Raw genomic sequence first — 13,087 nt, 5'->3', positions numbered from 1 at the left:
TTGCACTCTTAATGCATCACTGTGAATCAAAAAGAAGGGCTTCAAATAAATTTTTATCAAACAAAATAAATAAATATGTGATCAATATAAATTCATACAACACAGAGACTTTCTTATCAGATCTTGACAGCTGATTTTGTTTCTTTCACAGTTATCTGAAAATTCAGCACAAATAAATGTCTTTTGAAACATCTATCTAAATCTGAATGAAACTGTACTTAGCTCTTGTTAAATTTGTCTTTAACAGGTTTAGCTCTAAATAAAATATATTGGGAATAATTGGCAAAAAAAACAAAAACAAACCACAATGAATATATTTACTCACAAGAATAGGGAATGCATAATAATGAAGATTAGTTTCGAATGTTTCAATCTTTCCACTGAAGACATAAAATGAGGCGACAGCTGTAAATACATTATCCAATTAATATTTTGTGGAGATGATCCTTAAAAAAACATATTCTGATATTGGCTTCTAAGCTTTGCATAGTAAGAGATTTGTTAATAAATCTGAATGTTTAAACACTGGATTTCAAAATACACATAAATACTAAGTCATGTACTTTTAGAATGCAGCAACCCAATTAAAAATGCAATTATAAATACATGATAAAATATGATAAAATGCCCATAAAAATATTTATGATTGTCTTATCTTAGAATAGATAATAAAAATAGATAAGATTTATCCCAACATGTTTATAGTATTTATTTTTAAACGTGTCAATTGTGTTAGAATTTACCACCCCCGAAGGGTAACCTTTTCATTTATTAACAACCCTATTACAGAAAAATTCCCTGCGGCACCACAACCTAGAATTGTCCCTTACCAATCAATACTGGCGTTCCCTTGTCAAAGCAGTTGATTGACGATTCCTATTAATGGTCCATCTTATTCATTCTGTTAAAAATTTTGAACACTTTGATCATATCCCCCCCTCCGGCACACCTGCATTCTTCCAATATAAACATATTCAAGAAATCAAGTCTTTTTCATAGCTCAAGCTCTGTGTCCCACCAACAGCACATATAGCTTCTCTGCACCCACCTAAATCAAGTCTAAGTCTCTCTGTAGGTATGGTCTTCCTTACAGTATACTCCAGTCCAGGAAGTTTAAGTCTCGGAAAAGTGGAAGAATGATTTTAAGAGAACTCAAAGAGACCTTTTTGAAAATGAAATACAGTGTTCTATTTAATTTTTTGACCACTGCTGAAAAATGTTCAGAAAACCTAAGCTGCTCATTAATGAGAATTCCTATTCAATTCAGAATCCCCACGAGAATTCACATCAATCAGGGCTAGATAAATCTTTGAAAATCTACATGTCAATGTAACTTCCTTATTTTTCTCATATTCTTAATACAGTGATACCTTGGCTTATGAATTTTTCTGCCTCGGATTACAAACTTTTCTACCTAAATAACAAATGCGGATGGCCAATGAACATTTTCGCTGATATGAATGCTACCTAACACATGCTACCAAAAAAGCAACCATGTCATGAGCTGAATTTTAGCACCAATCATCATCAGAATTACTGTCACTTGAGCCCAATAAATTCATGTCCAACTCGGATTTTTTTTCAGATTTAAATCTTCACATCTCTTTCTGAAAGTTTTTGAACTGATCCATGTAAAATAAAAGATTTAGCATAAAAAAAAAGAGCCTGTGTTTTCAGAGCATGCATTCTTTCACTGCAAGACTCTCAGTATCAAACTGAACAGTCTGGACATTATAGGAGCTTCTCTTTTCTATCTGCATGCATCAGACACAGAAATGAGCAGTTCAAATCACAAATGGATGGAAACACCTACAAACTTGACTGGGTGGTTCCTTCAGCTTTAGTCTACTAAAGCGGGTAAGGGTTGTGTACATTTTAAAGCTGTTCATTTTATCCTTTGGCAGTTTTTGTCTTTTTTTATAGCAGTCCTTGGCTTTTATAAAACAACTTATTTTGAAATTTTGGGCAGTAACTGGAACGGATTGAACGATTTTCCACAGAAACCTATGGGAAATTGCATTTTGGCTAACAACATCAGTCCGGAACAAATTATCATAATTTGCCAAGGTATTATGGTAATAATTTGGCATTAAAAAGCAAATAAAATTTATCTTTGAAATTCATTTAATAAAACCTCTATTCCAGAAAGCCACAGCAATAAAAAAAAACTGAACAGGATTTTTTTCCATATGTAAAATTTTTGTCGTGAACTTAAAAAAACGTAATTTACAAAATCATCATTGTAGTTTAAAATTAACATAACATATGCATGATATGTAAAGAAAATGGTTACCTGTTCCACTGACTATCGTAATTTTTCCAATAAAAAATAAGAATCCTGTAACACTATCCAGCATCACAACTCTGTAATTAAACACTGAATGTGAGAAAAAGACACTAGTGTGCACAATTAGATGCACAAATATTTCTTTAATTTTTTTCCTATAATATGCACATTTATCATATTTATTGTATAAACATGATGTGCTTTACTATTGAAAAAATACATTGAAGTGCCAGAAAAATTGGTACAGACAAGCTTTTGCAAATAAAGGAAAAATGCAATCAATCAAAGTAACTCAATGTGGTTAGCAGCATCTATATAAAACAACAGGTAGCTAGGGAAGCTGTTAGATCGGTTTATGCTGGTAAAATGGAAATTTATCTCACTTTAAGTGACTTTGAACATGGCTAGAGCAGTCAGCATGCATGAGATGGGCCACAGCATTTCAAAGGTAGAGATAAAATTTGGTTTTTTGTGCGCAACCATGACAAGAGCGTACCATGAATATAAAGAATCCGGAACAACATCAAATATTAAACAAAGGTACGGGAGGAAAAATATACTGAAGAAACAGGACCACTGATGACTGACAATAATTGTTTCATGACATAGAAGTGCAACACTGCCTCAAATTACTACAGATTTCAGTGTTGGGGGTGCAAGTGTCACATGTATACTGCACAATGGTCCTATCTTGATTTGGGCTTTCAGAGCCGAAGGCCCACTCGAGCACTTTTAGTGTCTACTACTAAACCAGACATGCACCTCGCCCATATTCCTCTGCAGAACTTCTAACGAATTGGTATATGTTGGAATGTTGTGTGTGTACGTATAGTGAACCTTCCGTGAAGTTTGTTTCAGTGTAATGCTTGTTATATGTAGTGCTGCCATCTGCAATTAATTTTTTTAAACTATTGAGTTTTTCTCAAGCCATAGTGAGTGAAGTGTAATGAATGAATAATTATACCGTTGTAGGCCTGTTGCTCTCTGTGACAAGACTTTTTAACAGATAGATCAGCTCACATTCACACTTTTGGTGACTGCAAGGCACAAAACTATCTGACTTGCTTCGGCTGGCCAGCACTGCCATTGGACTGTTGAAAACTGGAAACCACATTGCCTGGTCTGATGAGTCATGTTTTCAGTTGTATCCAGCTGATGGACATGTATGAATATGTGGAAAACCCCATAAAACTCATAGACCCCTGAATCAGGAGACTGTTCAACCTGGTAAAGACTTTGTTGTAGCATGGGACGTGTAGTTAGCATGATATGGGACCCTTAATAGGGCTACAGACAACTCTGAATGGTGACCAGTATGTAAACACCCTTTCCGATAACTTACAACCATTTATATCCAGTGTGCATTCGAACAAGACAATACAACACTCCACATGTCGGAAATTGCTACCAAGTGGCTCTAGGAACACTCTTCTGAGCATCCTCCGTAGGGCATCTAAAATCTCCAAACATCAATGAGCACATATGGGGCAACATATAAAATCACCTCACACTGTTATGAAATTTTGGACTGCTCTAAGAGAATCATGATGTGAATTACCTTTAGGATACCGTCAAACATTAGTGGAGCCCATGCCACATCATGGTGCAGCGGTAAGTGGCAGTCTTAGGGCAGTGCAACCTGTGCAATTGCATAGGGCACCAAATAATAAGAGGTGCCGAAACAAGTTGAAAAGTTAGACATACAATAATGAAAAATATCTTTTTTTGGTATTTTAAAAAAATTACAGTAAAAAATACTGTATATATGTGTAAAATGACAGAGAGATGGGGGAAAAAAAGTAAAAGTTTGAATACATGCAGTTGATTTTTTAAGCCGGGTTTTCATAGGAGTGGAATTTCTGCACCGTGTGCAGCGTGAAAATGATGATTTGTTAACAACCTGAAATTCAGGTATTTTGGCTAATCAGAGTTTTCACGCTGCACGTGCTGTAGAAACCTGCTTCTAGAAAACCTGGTTTTAGGAAAAGAATCTATGAGCAGTTTGCCTACATATACGTTTGAACTCTTTTTGTTTATCCCTCCAAGAGATAGTGGACAACTCTTTTTTTCTTCTGTTGTTCTGTGAAAAATAAAAAGAATGAAGGAAATTTCTCTCCATCACCCCATTTTTCCCTGCGTTCCATACACTTCGGCACCCCAAACACACACTAGAAGGGGTGTCAAATATGAGGTGAAAAGGCGAAAAAAAATTATGACATAAAATCTTGCTGTTCCGTTGAATTCATTGCTAAAAAGCAATGAAAACAGAATTTTTTTTTTTAATTGGAGGTAAGGGGTACCAAAAATGGGTCCCAGGCTGGTAAAGATTTTGTCCCAAGCCACCCTTGAGTACAATGCATGTGTGTGGACTGAAAAATTCTAACAACCATCACACACACCTTTTTCAGAGTTTCATAGACCTATGTTTTATGTATAGACCCAGAATGAAGCAGATGTGTAAAGTCAAAACCTCCTAGATACACTTAGGAGCCTCATTCTCTATCTAGAAGGCTAATGTAAGGTGGCGGCCACAAAAAATAACAAAAAGAAAGCCCCCTCTTTTTCGTTTCAAGAAACACTCTCCTTCATCCCTTTAAAGCCAACTAAGAAGAAAGGCTGGGCAGGTGCAAAATCAGAGGAGGGCGATGAAGACAACTGCCCCCCCTTCCCAAGAGCCAGATAATATAGAAGAATGAATTTATCCCATATTTTACAGCACAGTAGTGACTAGCAATAAATTGCCCCTTCCGACACATCATCGTGGGTCCCCCCCCCCCTTGAGGGGCACCATGTGGTCTAAGACTAATCCTGGCAGCAGTTATGAGTACTCAGAGAAGGGAGGAGTCAGTCCCACACAATATTGTACTCATTTCATTGTACAAGTTATAGAGTGACATCTCGATTTATCAATACTCTGAAGACCAAAAAAAAAAAAAAAAAATACTGCTGTAGAAGGTCATTATTGTACCAAGAGGTAGCATTATCATCAGTCACCATCACTTTTATGCTATTATTAGCATCTTTTCTAAACTGATGTTCTTAAAAAACCACCATAAAATGCATTTATAAATATAACAATGCATTTAGTACAGTAATGCATTTATTCACAACAAAAAATTCTAATTGATTAATAAAATTCATTTATTCACAACAAAAAGTTCTAATTGATTAATAAAATTCATTAAGTTGTTTCACAGTGTATAGTTGATTACTGCACAAAAATTTTGTGTACTACACAGTAATTTTGTTAACAATTTCCGGAGGGTATATAGTGCAAAATATCAATGTTATAAATGCCCTCGAAACAATGAAAACTGGTGAGAAATTTAAAAATTTATTGAAGGTGATTTTGAGCAAAATGTAAAAAAATATTGTTGTAGCAGTTTGAAAATCTCCTCAAAAAATATTGTTATAGAGTGATTTATCGTACTAAAGGGTATCATTGTATCATTAACATTACATGCAGCCTGTTATCATATTAATTCTTACACAATTAACACTCATCAACTTATAAAAATTAATTCTATAAAACTCACCTTACTACATTTCTGAGCAATAAGTCAAAAGCAGCTCTTGCAGATGAACAAAAACTTTCTCCAAATGCTGCTATCTGTGAAAAGAAGCTTTTTGAATCAGATATTCATGCTAAACACAAACTTTGATCCTTTTAGTTGTACAATAAAGAGAAATTTTACAAACAACCAATTGAATGTTCAAATATTCAATGAATTCAGTATTGTGATACAGTAAAACTCACACAAATTTATGTATTAAAAAAAGACGAATAATAATTACATATATACCATGATATATGCGTTCTTGCTGATTAGCTGCAGAAACTTTTCCAAACAAAAGAAAAAACATCTTGCACAACTGAAATGAGAAATTTTACAAATAAATTAATATTTAAATAAAGTTTAGGCATAACTTAGCAACAATACACCAAGCAGTTAAGATCTAATACATCGATTATACCATATGGAATATACAATGGTAACTGCTTAAAATATTGCCATCTGGACATACAATATAAACACATTGAATAGGGAAATGTCTTAAACTCGTTGTAATATCATTTTATTTACACTGTAAAAATATACAATATACTGGCAAAACCGTTTTCACTGGCAAACAGTTGATCATAGAGGCATGCTTCCAAATGGAAAAGTAGCTAAATAACGTGCAATATGTAGTGCTTTGATATATGCCATTCATGTTGCAGGGGTTGTATAGTTATTAAAATAAAAATGTTAACTTTTTATATGAAAAAGAACCCAATTATAAAGTTTTTGCCCTGCCAACAAAAAAAAATTGTTTCTAAGTGCAATGAGATATTTGAATTCCAAAAAATAGAGGAAAGTTTGGGGAAAAACAGTGCTAAATACAAGTAAACCAACAGAAAAGTGGCTGTATGAGAAGATATCGATGTTTAAGAAAGGAAAATTCATTTTTTATTTTTTTATAGTAGCGTATACAGGGTGGATACTATCCACCGCCTAATACTTACATATGTGATTCTTTGCAAAAAACTAATAAGAAAAAGTTTTTTCAGCTTTTGATTTGGCCAATAATTATGGACTTATAATGCATTAAAAATTGATGACATCCCTTTCGAATCCAGCCAAATTCAGCGGATGTGCATCAAAACTATAACTTTGCAATAACCTTGAGAGTAATCAAAAAAGCTAAAGCTGTGCATGCGTTTTTTTCCCCTTACCCTTTCAATCAAAAAATTTGACTTAAAAGTGAAGGAAAGAAAATTACCACATTTTGGCAAAAGTGTTGATTTTGGGAAAACAATTTTAAAGTATGTTCTCATAACCAATGGTTGAGAAGAAAAATGCCTGGTAAGAAGCAGTGTTATCCAAAAAAATAATTTAAGAATAATTTCACTCCTCTCCAAAATTTTAAGGGGTAAGTAGAAAGATGGACAGCTTTTTTTCTCAGCCCAAGATATCAAGGAAACATATTTTCTGGATACTATGCGGAGATGAACTCAGAAAAAAAGTCATCTTGTCTTCACTGGGACTCAAACCCAGGCCCTCTTGCATTCGAGTCTCAGCAGAGACAATATGGTTTTTCTTTCCGAGTTATAATATCTAGAAAATATCTGTTTATTTCAAGGGGGTAATTTTGTAAAAAAAGAGTATTTTTTTTGTAAAAAATATGAAACCAAAAATTTGAAGGAGTATTTTTAATCTTTACTCTTCAACAAGATTTTGAGTAAAATTGAATTTTGATGCGTACTAACAAATGCTGGTAGGAAGTGAACATTTAATAAAACACTAGCCTATCTGGCTTTTCTATTATCCTGCCTGCCCTTCCACCACAATAGGCTAGATAGTCCAGAGTCTACTGTACTATCCTTCCTGATACTATTACCCAAGATATCCTTTAATAGATGATGGTCACGAAAACATAAGTTAATTATTTTCACTTTAGAATTTATGAATCTTTCTTTAAAAAATAAATCATACCCGAAGAAAATCTATACAGTCAACTTAAGTTTCTCTTTATTTTTATTTGAAATTTTTCTCCTTCTTGAAGGAGAGATTTCAACTTTATTCAAATCATACAAGAAATTTTTCAACTACATTCATATATTTAACTTCTTCATTTGATGAAACAGAAGTGTTTGCTAGAATGATAGAATAGCATTTGCCATTATATGTCATAAAAAGTAAATCTAACTTTTGCACAATTTGTACAGAAATTTATAAATAAATAGGTAGCATAGTGACAACTTGATTTTGAGTGTTAAAATAAATACATATTTTTATGAATGCTTCATTATTATATCTCCTATGAATTAAAAGGTCAAAACAATATAAGCTGCAGTAGGCTATTGATAATCCGGCCATATACTAGCCTGGCAAGTCCAGTAATCCGGCATATTTAGGCAGGTTTTCTTCGAGCATAGGCTTTTTTTAACTAACTTCCATAATCCAGCCCACACTGTTCTGACATGTGATGGATTTGCGAGATTCAACTGTGGTTACAATTACTGCTTCTACGTCACAAATGAGAATCAATGATGAAGTTGAAGAAGTGGAGTTCTTATAAAATACTGTGGTGGGCAAACGCTAAGGCAAGGTGAAAAAGACGTTAAAAAAGTAAAGCTTGGAGTTTTTTGAAATTCTTTTTCAGAGCAGATAAGTATGATAAAAAAAATAATATCTGAAAAAATCATTCAAATATTCACAATGCTTCTTTAGTAAATAACTTTGTGTTCTATCATCATTGTGATACAGTTGGGAAAATATTAAGAGCAGTCTTATTCTCATGTCCTTTGTCTCATTCGCATATTGCAGTGCCTGAGCATCATACTCCGAAGCCTCTTCCTTAATCGTTCAATGATGTTCAATTTTTTAAGATGGAGAGGATCATACTAAATCGAACAAGGTTTGTCCATTGCTTTAACAGAAGAGTGGATTGACTTCTGGTGAAATTGGGAAGAATATCAACAGGTTTACAACAGTGACTAAGAATTTCTTGAAGAATGTACCCGGAGTACAATTTAATTTGAGAAAGAAATGGTAGACAGTCTTCTTTACCAGATTGGCAGAAGAGAATAGTGAAAAACATAAATTTGAAGAACATAAATGTTTTCAGAAAAGATTCGAAACCCTTGAACTAGTAGAAAAATGTCTGTAATATATAATTTTGAAAAGCCTGCATCCAGTAGATATGTCTGCAATATATAATTTTGAAAAGCCTTCATGAAGTGTACTTGAAACTGTAGGCAACCCTGACTAACATTTACACACAAAGTGATGAGATTAGTGTTTGTTTAAAAGCATGTAATGTCGGGTAATGAATGCTTTTTATTTTATGTAGTACAATAAAATTCCTCTTAACAGTCACCCATCAGATGCGGTCACTCTCCCTCCCCCCTTCTCCGGCCAAATAATATTTTCCCTTGTATAATAAGAGTGTGTTTCAAACCTCTGATGGATGGTTCCCCCTCCCCCTTTTATGGACAATTTTTTTTGTCCTCCGTGTCTGCAAAAAGAGGGTTTTAATGGATTTGAATATAAGTAATAATCAGAAAAGACTAACTTTTGCTGTTTTAACATCTAGTGCAGTGTATCTCTCCCCCCCCCCCCCACCTTTTTTAGCAAACTCTGATCTTATCACTTTTTGTGTTTGTGAGGAAAGTGAGGGTGACTTCTAATTTTTAATGCAGTGCAAACATTACTACTGGTGCAATGGTGCCCCAGATCATTGGCATAGGCTTTAATAAACTGTCTAATGGAAAAGAGCTTACCATGTTGTTTGGTCTTTTTTTGTTTTCTAATGGTCTTTTTTTGTTTTGTTTTCAATCTGCACTTTGTTTTGAAGAAGGGATCATAATTTGTTCGATTTAACATAGCCTTTTGCCTCCACCAGTCTTAAAAAAGTTGAACTTCATGAGAAAACAACTACTTTAAATGATTGGTGAAGCTCCTAAATATGGCTCTATGACACAGTAATATGCAAATAAGGTAAGGGATGTCAGAAAATAGGATTCGCCTTAACCCTTTTTCCCAACTCTATTGCATTGAATGAAAAAAAAAAAAATCACTAAAAAATTATTGCACAATTTCAAATGATTTTTTAGCTATTATCAGATTTATCAGCTCTGAAAAAAGTTTCCGAGCTTTACTTTCTTTTTTTTTACTTTTTTTCATTCCTTACCTGGCCAAAACGTTTTTCCATCAATGTACAAGAGATTCAACATACCACATGATGCATCTTGTCACAGCATTATCATATTTCTTCACCTTATGATTAATATATTCAATTATCACTCGGATGAAATTCAAGGTTGCCAATAATAGAGAACCCAATGCAATAGAGCCTAAGTGGTATCTGAAATTTAAAAAAAATATATATATATATGCTACAGTCGAATCCTGTTTTAAGGAATACTGTAATAGCAAAAATATTGTTCTAACGAAAACTTTTCTAATCCCCAAATAAGTTTACATAGGAACAATGCTGAAACCTGTGTTGAAACCTTGTTATATATAACAAAATTTCGTTATAATGAAGTGATTTCTCCGGTCTCTTGGAGTTTGTAAAAATGGGATTTGACTGTATTTATAATTTCTCAACAAAATTGCATCGGATAGTAAAAACTAGAGACAGTGAAACACATTTGTTCCTCCTGAGTGGGGGATTAAAGTCGGTTTAGGACCCGGGCACAAAAGAAAATATTTTGGCCCCTTAAATTAGAAAAAGTGTAAAGTTTAGGTTTTTTTTGGGGCCCTTCATAAGTCGGGGCCCGCAGTTAAATATGCTTCTGCCCACCCTATAAGAAAACTACAAACTTCTCTACACCTATATCAAACCCCTAGCTACTATTACTCTCCTGGGTTTCATTGATCTTGTAAACAAAAACAATATACTGGAATGGTCAAACTGAGCATAACTAGTGATGATTACTTATTACCAATATGATAACTTATAAAGATATTTTCACCCATAAGATGGTTGATAAAGAGGTGAAAAATGAGGGAGGCCTTGCTCAAAACAAGACATATGGTTACCCTTCCTATGCTTATGTATATTATTATCAATTGGTTATTATTATCATTTTGTTATCAAAAACCCACAGTTCTGAAGTAATCAATTTAAGTGACATATACATACATGCAGGGCTGCAACTAGGATTTTTGCTGCCCCAACAACTTTGGAATTTGATAATTTTATAATGGTGTTCTTTGTTTCCACCTAAAACTGTTGCCTCCTAAATTTTTCTGCCCGGGCAGTTGGCCCCTTCTAGTTCCAGTCCTACATGCATGGTTGACTACTCAGGCCTTTTCATTTGTTTGAGGACAGTACCATACAAAGGTTTTTAAAAACCTTCGTATGGTAGCGGAGAGTGACGTCATCCTTGGACAGTATCATCATTGAAAATCTTCATTTTATCTGATGTTCATATTACAGTAAAGCAAACAGTCTTGCAGTTTTGATACAGTGTCAGACTTCCCACTCTTGCCAACCTTCTCTATACCAGTGGTTCATGATCAGGAGTGAACGTATACTTTGTAACGTATCCATGGGTCCTCGGTGTAAAAGTCAGAAGTCGTCATCACAAAAAACATAAATGTTTACTTTTTGTTGTTTTTCATTGGCAATCGGCAGTGCAGGTCTTGATAAATCGCATTTATGCGATAAATCGCATTTATCGCATTTATGCGATTTATCATTATATGGCTTGGAGGGTGGGTCGCAATGAATTTATTAAAGATAAATTTTTTGAGTTCATAGCCTTCAAATAACATTGAAATTAACAGAAATAGATTATAATAACATATAAAGGTATTTTCTTCCGAATTTTCAATTAAAAAAAATATTTTTTTGCATTACAAAAATAAATTTTGGATCGTGCCCCCCCCAACCCCCGTGCACATCTCTGATCCCACCAATATGCACTAGGATTCAGAGGGGCAGAGCTGATGACGAAATTTTGCTAATAAGGGGGGGGGGGTCAGAGTTTGGCTGACTTTTGCTGAAGGGGGGGGGCAAAAATGGCTAAAAATTTGCTTACGTAATACTTGAACGGCCCCTTTTAACAGGAACCCCTTAGATACAGTCACCTCTCTTTTACAGACAACTTTTAAGTCCCTGAGTGTCTGCAAAAGAGGGGTTTTACTGTACTTTATTTTCATGTTGAAGATCAGCACTTTTTCTTTTATTCATTTTTACATTCATTCAACGTGACTGTCGGAAACGAATGCTGTGATAATCCTTCCTCACCAATAAGGTGTTAAACGAGATGACTCGCTCCGATGGATATATATATATATTTATTTTTTATTTTTTTTATTTCACAATAAGATTCTCATTTCTTTTTCTTTTTGTATCCTGTGTATATAATATGGCAAGTGTAAGATAACAGATGAGATGGCTGGGGGGGGGGGGGGCTCAATTCCTTTTAAAACATACCTCCATCCTAATATGTATATATTTTCATCTATCTTAACTAAACCCCAAAACTTTTCTCCAACTCCCAATCCCACATCTAGTCTGCAATCACCACAAAATTTGTTAATCGTGACAGTACCCAATTGTCCGGGGAAAATATGTTGTAAAAATTTTGTATGTTTTTTTTCTTTTTTTTTTGACACAAAATAAAGTGTTCCAGACTCTGCCACGAAGCTGGGCTGGAAGAGAGCTCAGCAACAGGTTCCAGTGGCAAAGTTCTGGCGTTCATTCATTCAGTGTGATAATTCTTTAAACTTGAATCGCATGTATCTAAGTATGTATATACAATTAATTATTAAAATTTTATATTATTATTTTCTAACTTGATACTTTTCATTGCAACTGCTAACATTATAACAAAATAAATAATATGCTTTTTTTATTCCCTCTAAATATGGAATTTTCTTAAGAAACAAAATTTGAATTTTCTCAGGTTCTCAATAGAATGATTTTTTAATACAAAATGTTTGTCTTCCCACCAAGTGATAGGGAGATCATTATAATGTGTGTAGCCTGCACTCTGCTGCATTATATTTTATTATAAACAGGATTGACTGTAATAAGAAAATCATAAAAGTATTTAACTAACCGAATAGCACATCCAAAGCCACTTAATATGGCAAAATGTTTAATATCTCTACTTTTGTGGAAAGTCCAGTAATAGGATGCAAATGCATATGCCAAAGCCACCTGGGCAAGACCAGTCCAAAAGAATGTGTTCCATAGAAAGCCAAAGAAATTGTACGCTTGGGCTGCATATAGACTGCTTGCACTATCATAATTCTTGAACACACACTTGGCAAACTCATAATTAAATTTCTGCAAAAG

The 13,087-nt window shown here is 34.1% G+C and overlaps 1 protein-coding gene across 2 annotated transcripts in view; it reads right to left on the bottom strand.

The window, feature by feature from the left end:
• The window catches only part of Ctl2 (Choline transporter-like 2), a 63,047-nt gene that overhangs the window by 6,296 nt on the left and 43,664 nt on the right, over positions 1–13,087 (bottom strand). For both annotated transcript variants that reach the window (XM_089249938.1, XM_089249939.1), the window contains 6 exons: positions 12,849–13,078; positions 10,010–10,138; positions 6,091–6,160; positions 5,824–5,897; positions 2,294–2,364; positions 326–405 (listed from right to left, as the gene is read on the bottom strand). In XM_089249938.1, the coding sequence (XP_089106064.1) occupies positions 326–405; positions 2,294–2,364; positions 5,824–5,897; positions 6,091–6,160; positions 10,010–10,138; positions 12,849–13,078 (654 nt within the window). The remainder of the gene's footprint in view (positions 1–325; positions 406–2,293; positions 2,365–5,823; positions 5,898–6,090; positions 6,161–10,009; positions 10,139–12,848; positions 13,079–13,087) is intronic.

This window comes from Pholcus phalangioides, unplaced genomic scaffold (genome assembly GCF_987345545.1).
Source record: "Pholcus phalangioides strain wild (caught in Gottingen) unplaced genomic scaffold, Ppha-v1.0 ptg000022l_1, whole genome shotgun sequence".
In the NCBI taxonomy this organism is placed as follows: Eukaryota; Metazoa; Arthropoda; class Arachnida; order Araneae; family Pholcidae; genus Pholcus; species Pholcus phalangioides.
This window is presented reverse-complemented; position numbering and strand designations above follow the sequence as displayed.